General features: G+C 39.3%; 1 protein-coding gene across 2 annotated transcripts in view; it reads left to right on the forward strand.

The window, feature by feature from the left end:
• Poteg (POTE ankyrin domain family, member G) overlaps window positions 1–10,262 on the forward strand; it is a 135,084-nt gene that overhangs the window by 114,283 nt on the left and 10,539 nt on the right. For both annotated transcript variants that reach the window (XM_011242159.3, XM_006509192.4), the window contains exons 48-49: window positions 5,816–5,889; window positions 7,987–8,080. In XM_011242159.3, coding sequence (XP_011240461.1) covers window positions 5,816–5,889; window positions 7,987–8,080 — 168 coding nt within the window. The remainder of the gene's footprint in view (window positions 1–5,815; window positions 5,890–7,986; window positions 8,081–10,262) is intronic.

Consider the following 10,262-nt stretch of genomic DNA (forward strand, 5'->3'; position numbering starts at 1 on the left):
CTTAAAGAAAAGCAGGAAAACAGCCAAACAGGTAGAAATCATTAAAGAAAAACAGAAAAACACATCCAAACAGGTGATGGAAATGAACAAAACCATACTAGAACTAAAAGAGGAAATAGACACAATAAAGAAAACCCAAAGCGAGGCAACGATAGAAACCCTAGGAAAGAGATCTGGAACCATAGATGTGAGCATCAGCAACAGAATACAAGAAATGGAAGAGAGAATCTCAGGTGCAGAAGATTCCATAGAGAACATCGACACAACAGTCAAAGAAAATACAAAATGCAAAAGGATCCTAACTCAAAACATCCAGGAAATGCAGGACACAATGAGAAGACCAAACCTACGGATAATAGGAATTGATGAGAATGAAGATTTTCAACTTAAAGGGCCAGCTAATATCTTCAACAAAATAATAGAAGAAAACTTCCCAAACATAAAGAAAGAGATGCCCATGATCATACAAGAAGCCTACAGAACTCCAAATAGACTGGACCAGAAAAGAAATTCCTCCCGACACATAATAATCAGAACAACAAATGCACTAAATAAAGATAGAATATTAAAAGCAGTAAGGGAGAAAGGTCAAGTAACATATAAAGGAAGGCCTATCAGAATTACACCAGACTTTTCACCAGAGACTATGAAAGCCAGAAGAGCCTGGACAGATGTTATACAGACACTAAGAGAACAAAAATTCCAGCACAGGCTACTATACCCGGCCAAACTCTCAATTACCATAGATGGAGAAACCAAAGTATTCCACGACAAAAACAAATTCACACAATATCTTTCCACGAATCCAGCCCTTCAAAGGATAATAACAGAAAAGAAGCAATACAAGGACGGAAATCACGCCCTAGAACAAGCAAGAAGGTAATCCCTCAACAAACCTAAAAGAAGACAGCCACAAGAACACAATGCCAACTTTAACAACAAAAATAACAGGAAGCAACAATTACTTTTCCTTAATATCTCTTAACATCAATGGTCTCAACTCCCCAATAAAAAGACATAGACTAACAAACTGGCTACACAAACAGGACCCAACATTCTGCTGCTTACAGGAAACCCATCTCAGGGAAAAAGACAGACACTACCTCAGAGTGAAAGGCTGGAAAACAATTTTCCAAGCAAATGGACTGAAGAAACAAGCTGGAGTAGCCATTCTAATATCAGATAAAATCGACTTCCAACCCAAAGTTATCAAAAAAGACAAGGAGGGACACTTCATACTCATCAAAGGTAAAATCCTCCAAGAGGAACTCTCAATTCTGAATATCTACGCACCAAATGCAAGGGCAGCCACATTCATTAGAGACACTTTAGTAAAGCTCAAAGCATACATTGCACCTCACACAATAATAGTGGGAGACTTCAACACACCACTTTCTTCAAAGGACAGATCGTGGAAACAGAAACTAAACAGGGACACAGTGAAACTAACAGAAGTTATGAAACAAATGGACCTGACAGATATCTACAGAACATTTTATCCTAAAACAAAAGGATATAACTTCTTCTCAGCACCTCACGGGACCTTCTCCAAAATTGACCATATAATTGGTCACAAAACAGACCTCAATAGATACAAAAATATTGAAATTGTCCCATGTATCCTATCAGATCACCATGGCCTAAGACTGATCTTCAATAACAACACAAATAATGGAAAGCCAACATTCACGTGGAAACTGAACAACACTCTTCTCAATGATACCTTGGTCAAGGAAGGAATAAAGAAATAAATTGAAGACTTTTTAGAGTTTAATGAAAATGAAGCCACAACGTACCCAAACATATAGGACACAATGAAAGCATTTCTAAGAGGGAAACTCATAGCTCTGAGTGCCTCCATGAAGAAACGGGAGAGAGCACATACTAGCAGCTTGACAACACATCTAAAAGCTCTAGAAAAAAAGGAAGCAAATTCACCCAAGAGGAGTAGACGGCAGGAAATAATCAAACTCATGGGTGAAATCAACCAAGTGGAAACAAGAAGAACTATTCAAAGAATTAACCAAACGAGGAGTTGGTTCTTTGAGAAAATCAACAAGATAGATAAACCCTTAGCTAGACTCACTAAAGGGCACAGGGACAAAATCCTAAATAACAAAATCAGAAATGAAAAGGGAGACATAACAACAGATCCTGAAGAAATCCAAAACACCATCAGAGCCTTCTACAAAAGGCTATACTCAACAAAACTGGAAAACGTGGACGAAATGAACAAATTTCTGGACAGATACAAGGTACCAAAGTTGAATCAGGATCAAGTTGACCATCTAAACAGTCCCATATCACCTAAAGAAATAGAAGCAGTTATTAATAGTCTCCCAACCAAAACAAGCCCAGGACCAGATGGGTTTAGTGGAGAGTTCTATCAGACCTTCAAAGAAGATCTAATTCCAGTTCTGCACAAACTATTTCACAAAATAGAAGTAGAAGGTACTCTACCCAACTCATTTTATGAAGCCACTATTACTCTGATACCTAAACCACAGAAAGACCCAACAAAGATAGAGAACTTCAGACCAATTTCTCTTATGAATATCGATGCAAAAATCCTCAATAAAATTCTCGCTAACCGAATCCAAGAACACATTAAAGCAATCATCCATCCTGACCAAGTAGGTTTTATTCCAGGGATGCAGGGATGGTTTAATATACGAAAATCCATCAATGTAATCCATTATATAAACAAACTCAAAGACAAAAACCACATGATCATCTCGTTAGATGCAGAAAAAGCATTTGACAAGATCCAACACCCATTCATGATAAAAGTGTTGGAAAGATCAGGAATTCAAGGCCCATACCTAAACATGATAAAAGCAATCTACAGCAAACCAGTAGCCAACATCAAAGTAAATGGAGAGAAGCTGGAAGCAATCCCACTAAAATCAGGGACTAGACAAGGCTGCCCACTTTCTCCCTATCTTTTCAACATAGTACTTGAAGTATTAGCCAGAGCAATTCGACAACAAAAGGAGATCAAGGGGATACAAATTGGAAAAGGAGAAGTAAAAATATCACTTTTTGCAGATGATATGATAGTATATATAAGTGACCCTAAAAATTCTACCAGAGAACTCCTAAACCTGATAAACAGCTTCGGTGAAGTAGCTGGATATAAAATAAACTCAAACAAGTCAATGGCCTTTCTCTATACAAAGAATAAACAGGCTGAGAAAGAAATTAGGGAAACAACACCCTTCTCAATAGTCACAAATAATATAAAATATCTTGGCGTGACTCTAACTAAGGAAGTGAAAGATCTGTATGATAAAAACTTCAAATCTCTGAAGAAAGAAATTAAGGAAGATCTCAGAAGATGGAAAGATCTCCCGTGCTCATGGATTGGCAGGATCAACATTGTAAAAATGGCTATCTTGCCAAAAGCAATCTACAGATTCAATGCAATCCCCATCAAAATTCCAACTCAATTCTTCAACGAATTGGAAGGAGCAATTTGCAAATTTGTCTGGAAAAACAAAAAACCTAGGATAGCAAAAAGTCTTCTCAAGGATAAAAGAACTTCTGGCGGAATCACCATGCCAGACCTAAAGCTTTACTACAGAGCAATTGTGATAAAAACTGCATGGTACTGGTATAGAGACAGACAAGTAGACCAATGGAATAGAATTGAAGACCCAGAAATGAACCCACACACCTATGGTCACTTGATCTTCAACAAGGGAGCTAAAACCATCCAGTGGAAGAAAGACAGCATTTTCAACAATTGGTGCTGGCACAACTGGTTGTTATCGTGTAGAAGAATGCGAATCGATCCATACTTATCTCCTTGTACTAAGGTCAAATCTAAGTGGATCAAGGAACTTCACATAAAACCAGAGACACTGAAACTTATAGAGGAGAAAGTGGGGAAAAGCCTTGAAGATATGGGCACAGGGGAAAAATTCCTGAACAGAACAGCAATGGCTTGTGCTGTAAGATCGAGAATTGACAAATGGGACCTAATGAAACTCCAAAGTTTCTGCAAGGCAAAAGACACCGTCAATAAGACAAAAAGACCACCAACAGATTGGGAAAGGATCTTTACCTATCCTAAATCAGATAGGGGACTAATATCCAACATATATAAAGAACTCAAGAAGGTGGACTTCAGAAAATCAAATAACCCCATGCAAAAATGGGGCTCAGAACTGAACAAAGAATTCTCACCTGAGGAATACCGAATGGCAGAGAAACACCTGAAAAAATGTTGAACATCCTTAATCATCAGGGAAATGCAAATCAAAACAACCCTGAGATTCCACCTCACACCAGTCAGAATGGCTAAGATCAAAAATTCAGGTGACAGCAGATGCTGGCGTGGATGTGGAGAAAGAGGAACACTCCTCCATTGTTGGTGGGAGTGCAGGCTTGTACAACCACTCTGGAAATCAGTCTGGTGGTTCCTCAGAAAATTGGACATAGTACTACCGGAGGATCCAGCAATACCTCTCCTGGGCATATATCCAGAAGATGTCCCAACTGGTAAGAAGGACACATGCTCCACTATGTTCATAGCAGCCTTATTTATAATAGCCAGAAGCTGGAAAGAACCTAGATGCCCCTCAACAGAAGAATGGATACAGAAAATGTGGTACATCTACACAATGGAGTACTACTCAGCTATTAAAAAGAATGAATTTATGAAATTCCTAGCCAAATGGATGGACCTGGAGGGCATCATCCTGAGTGAGGTAACACATTCACAAAGAAACTCACACAATATGTACTCACTGATAAGTGGATATTAGCCCCAAACCTAGGATTCCCAAGATATAAGATACAATTTGCTAAACACATGAAACTCAAGAAGAATGAAGACTGAAGTGTGGACACTATGCCCCTCCTTAGATTTGGGAACAAAACACCCATGGAAGGAGTTACAGAGACAAAATTTGGAGCTGAGATGAAAGGATGGACCATGTAGAGACTGCCATAGCCAGGGATCCACCCCATAATCAGCATCCAAACGCTGACACCATTGCATATACTAGCAAGATTTTATTGAAAGGACCCAGATGTAGCTGTCTCTTGTGAGACTATGCCGGGGCCTAGCAAACACAGAAGTGGATGCTCACAGTCAGCTAATGGATGGATCATAGGGCTCCCAATGGAGGAGCTAGAGAAAGTAGCCAAGGAGCTAAAGGGATCTGCAACCCTATAGGTGGAACAACATTATGAACTAACCAGTACCCTGGAGCTCTTGACTCTAGCTGCATATGTATCAAAAGATGGCCTAGTCGGCCATCACTGGAAAGAGAGGCCCATTGGACTTGCAAACTTTATATGCCCCAGTACAGGGGAACACCAGGGCCAAAAAGGGGGAGTGTGTGGGCAGGGGAGTGGGGGTGGGTGGATATGGGGGACTTTTGGTATAGCTTTGGAAATGTAAATGAGCTAAATACCTAATAAAAAATGGAAAAAAAGAAAAAAAAAAAGAAAAAAAATGCCTAATAGAGATTTAAAGTAGAGAATAGTGTGCCAGAGTGACTGTACCTACCAATTCTCTTTCTAGAGTTGTGTTGGTTTCTGTTGACTGGAAACACTTGTCCATACACCTTTGTCCTTAATGTCAGCATTGTGTCTCTTCTTGATATATGAATCTCTAGATAATAACATATTCCAAGCCTGTAAACATCTAGTTGAGTTTTAGGCTGAAATGAGCATTTAATTGTTAAATTAAAATCCAAGTCTTCATTACTTCGTTTTTCAACATCTGAATCGCCAGTTAAGTAGACTCTCATGGTTCTTTCCCAGTCCTCCTGTTTGATTTTAACTACACATATGTATCTCTCAGGGTCCACGGCGGTACAACCAAGGCCAGAGGAGGACCAGATGCGATGGGGTGGCAGTGAGAAGATGCAGTGGAAGGTATTCAAGACTTTACATAATTTTAAAGATTGTTTTCACTAGTGAATGTTTATGACAGGCTAAGGCAGTTATAAATTACACTGTCCTCATGAGGCATCATGTCTCACTATTATAATAAGATCACATCTAGTATATGATATCTAATTTTAGAACATGTCATCTATTGTGCCATGCATAATGTTTTCAGAATCCTCAGTGACTAACTCTCTCTTAGCTTTCTCCTTGGATTCCTTTCATCACAACCTTTTCTAACTTCTGGAGCTCCATTCCTATAATATTCCAGTACAGAGATAGGCCAAATTTGAACTGAAGACTCAGCAGTTTAAAGTGTGAACAGTAGAAGAATAATCCCTCCGGAACCTGATTAATGCTATGACGATCATCCCCAATAGCCGAACATTCTAACAAGATAATATATGAATACAGAGTTCTATCATGCACTGTTTTATCAAACCATCTCTTGAAATCAAAGAGACTGAACTTTTGCTGGACCTTGCAACCAAATTAATAATATGCCTTAAAATCATTTTTAACCATGTACTTAACCTGGTATCCTACTAAGTACTCAGCCCGCTTAAGCTTAGTCAGCCTTTAAGAGACAATTTAAGCAACCTTACTGTGCCTTGCTTATGTAATCAGCTTTACAACCTGAGCAAATGTACATCATTAATCTCAAGCTATGTACCATTCCATTTGCCAGGACCCAATAATGTGTGTGTGTGTGTGTGTGTGTGTGTGTGTGTGTGTGTGTGTGTGCGTGTGTGTGTGTGTGTGTGTTGTAGTAATCATTTGCTGAGAGTACACAACATGCTGACAGCAACCTTAAACAATTCAGATCTCATAAGTATTGGAAGCAATGAGTGGATATAGTTGAAAACAGCTGTTTGCCATTTTGAGTGGTATTCAAGGTCAGACAGTGATTCCTTCCCTTTAAAGCTCTATTAAATATTTCTGCAAAAACTGTGCTTGTTCCTTTTCCCACATTTTCTGTCCTGTTATACAAATACAGAACAAAGCCCTTTGTTAGAGACAGAAACCGATACAGATACACAGGCACAAACACATACAAGCACAGATACAGAACAGAAAGATCATACACACACACACACACACACACACACACACACACACACACACATACACACACACACACACACACACAGAGACAACAGACAGAACAGTAAATGAACTACGTACAGACAGGAGACACAGACAATGAAGTGTAGAGTTTGACTTTGGGCTCACAGTTGGTAAAAGGAACTGGAGAGGAAATTGCTGTATTTTTGTTCATTAGTCCACCATCATCATAGATATAACTAAAACACTTCTCATCCTCAGTCTCTTTATATTCTCCGTTGTCTTGGCAGCAGAAAAGAAAATAGCCACCAGACACTTGTATCCCCATGGCATGTGACATAGATGTGGCCCTCAGTGCCAGACACATTTTAGGAGCTTAGATTTTATGTTCTACCACTTATGAATGATTCATATAGTTTTTATTATTCTTTCTTAATTTAAAAAGCTTTCATGGCATATGTAATTTTCTGATGCTTTAATAAACTGGTAACCTAAGAAAGTTTTCTATATGATGTGGTCTCTATGTAATAGATATTTTCTTACTAAAAGCATTGACTTTTAATATAGTTATAATGTTAATCTTATAACAATGATCAGCAAAATTCCAAGAGGACATGGTAGAAAGGCTTCTTTCTTGTCTAATTTTTTTTGCAACAAAGAACATGTCTGTCCATGAAAAACATCTCAGTATGTAATTCTATAACAGCAAGAGGATAATGAGATTTGTTTTCATAAACATTTTCACAATTCTGGTGGTTTGTGATTATTGCAAATAGTCTAGGCATTCTGAAGTTAACCTCTTGTTCAAAGATGCACTGTATAGTCTCTTATATAATTATGTCTCCTCTAGACTTCTATGGCCAATTACCAAATGAGAGAAAATACAGATGTGTTTAGAGAGCACACATAAGGATCTATATTCAAAATATGTTTTTGGTTTTCTACACATGTGACTGTATATGTAGTTGATTTTGATGTTAGGAAATGTTGGCAGCTCCTTACTGATGCTCATTTTATCAGCCCGTCCTTGAGCGGTTTCAACTGAAGTGGAGTGCCCGAGTGTCTGTGGGTCCTGAAAAAAGCAGAAGACACAGAGGAGCTGGTAAAGACAAAGGTGAGCACTCTGTGCATAGAGAGTCATTGTTGGGCTGCAGAGATAGCTGAACCACTAAAGGCGAGGCTCACAACCAAAATAAAAGTCTTTGCAGGGAGTGCCCACTGATACAGGAAGACAGAGAACACTGTCTTTACCAAAGAAAGCTGCCCAGTAAATATTTATGAACTAGAAAGTCCTGAGTAGGTGTGTGTATGCTCTCAAGCTTCTGAAAGAATTCACATCCAGATATTATTGGAAAAACTGCAATGGGATAATGAGTGTCAGTCTTCGATTTAAAATGAGAATTTTAGGAAACAGAAGAATGCTTAGGAAGAGGGAGCAAAGATTAAAATGGGCTAAGATACAAAGAATAATTGCATGGAAATCATGTCATGGTTTTAGTTGAGATTCTAGAAATAAATCCTTTGCAAAATAAAGGGCAGTGGTGCTATAAATGTAGGAAGAAGATAAATAAGATAGAAGCAACAAAAGTTCTCAGAGATGAGCAGTAGGACCTAAAGCCAGTGGGTGCCTTATTTCCCTCATTGCTGAAAATGCATTAAGGAAAGAAATAGCAAGTCATAAATCGACAGGTTTTCTTTAAAGTAAATGATGATAGGCAGCTGTAGATAGTGGTATCTGTACTCAAGTTATTGTCAAGGACAGTGGCTTCTTCTATCCAACACTTCTCCCCCTCTCTTGTGCCTTCTTCCATAACTCCTCACTTGCCTGTTCTCAAGCTTCAGGAATCACCTTAGGCAGTACCTGTGTGTGAACATCATGGAAACATTTGTGTCCAACACATTCCAGGGCAGGAACCAATAAGAATCTAGTGAACACTTATCGAGTAAAGTAAATGAGATAGTACTTAAACACACACACACACACACACACACACACACACACACACACACACACACACACACACACACTCTGACCCAAATAAGAGCTGGAGCGATAGCTCAGTGGTTAAGAGTTGTAGAGGAATTTTAATCCAGAAACATGGCTACTCTGGCCAGACCACAGAGAAACCTTTAGTACATCCCTTTAACCCCAACCACGGTAGGTCAGGTTAGTTTATCAAAGAAAGCAGCCATGTTTGAAAGTGACTTCAAACTGGGGGACAGACAAAGTGATGAATCAGAGAAAGATTTGACAGAATGAGTCAGAGATAGGATATGTTCAACTTTCAGGAGAAGAGCACAGAAAAGAAAAGCTATTTAAGAGCAGTTCAGAGAGAGAGAGTTGGGAGTTGAGTCAGTGGGGAGTCAGTGTAATGAAGTTGAATTTATTTGTGAGTTGATGCAGTTTAGTGCAGGTCAGCAGAGGCAATTGAAGGCAGAGAATAAGAAGAAGCCAGAAGATTAGGACAACTTGCCAAAATTAGTTTTAGGCTAAGCAGAGCAATTCAGTGAGAAACTGAGAGAAGACAGAATCAATCGGCTTGAAGAGTAGTTTGGGATTGGGTTACTGAGTGAGGTAACCCAATCACCAAAGAACTCACATGATATGCACTCACTATTAAGTGGATATTAACCCAGAAACTTAGAATACCCAAGATAAAATTTGCAAAACATATGAAACTCAAGAAGAAGGAATACCAAAGTATGGATACTTCCTCCCTCCTTAGAATGGGGAACAAAATACCCATGTAAGGATTTACAGAGACAAAGTTTGGAGATGAGACAGAGGAACGACCATGCAGAGACTGCCCCATCTGGGGATCCATACCATAATCAACCACCGAATGCAGACACAATTGCATATGTCAGCAAGATTTTGCTGACAGGACCCTGATATAGGTCTCTCTTGTGAGGCTAAGCCAGTGCATGGAAAATACAGAAGTGAATGATCAGAGTCATCTATAAGATGGAACACAGGGTCCCCAATGGAGGAGCCAGAGAAAATACCCAAGGAGCTGAAGGGGTCTGCAACCCTATAGGAGGAAAAATGGTATGAACTAACCAGTACCCCCTGAGCTTGTGTTTCTAGCTGCATATGTAGCAGAGGATGGCCTAATTGGCCATCATTGGGAGGAGAGGCCTTGGTCTTGCAAAGATTATATGCCCCAATACAGGGGAACACCAGGTCCAGGAAGCAGGAGTGGGTGGGTTGGAGAGCAGGGTGGGGGGAGGGTTTAAGGGACTTTTGGGATAGCATTTGAATTGTAAATGAAGAAAATAGCTAATAATGATAATAA

The sequence above is a fragment of the Mus musculus genome, chromosome 8, assembly GCF_000001635.26.
Source record: "Mus musculus strain C57BL/6J chromosome 8, GRCm38.p6 C57BL/6J".
Lineage (NCBI taxonomy): Eukaryota > Metazoa > Chordata > Mammalia > Rodentia > Muridae > Mus > Mus musculus.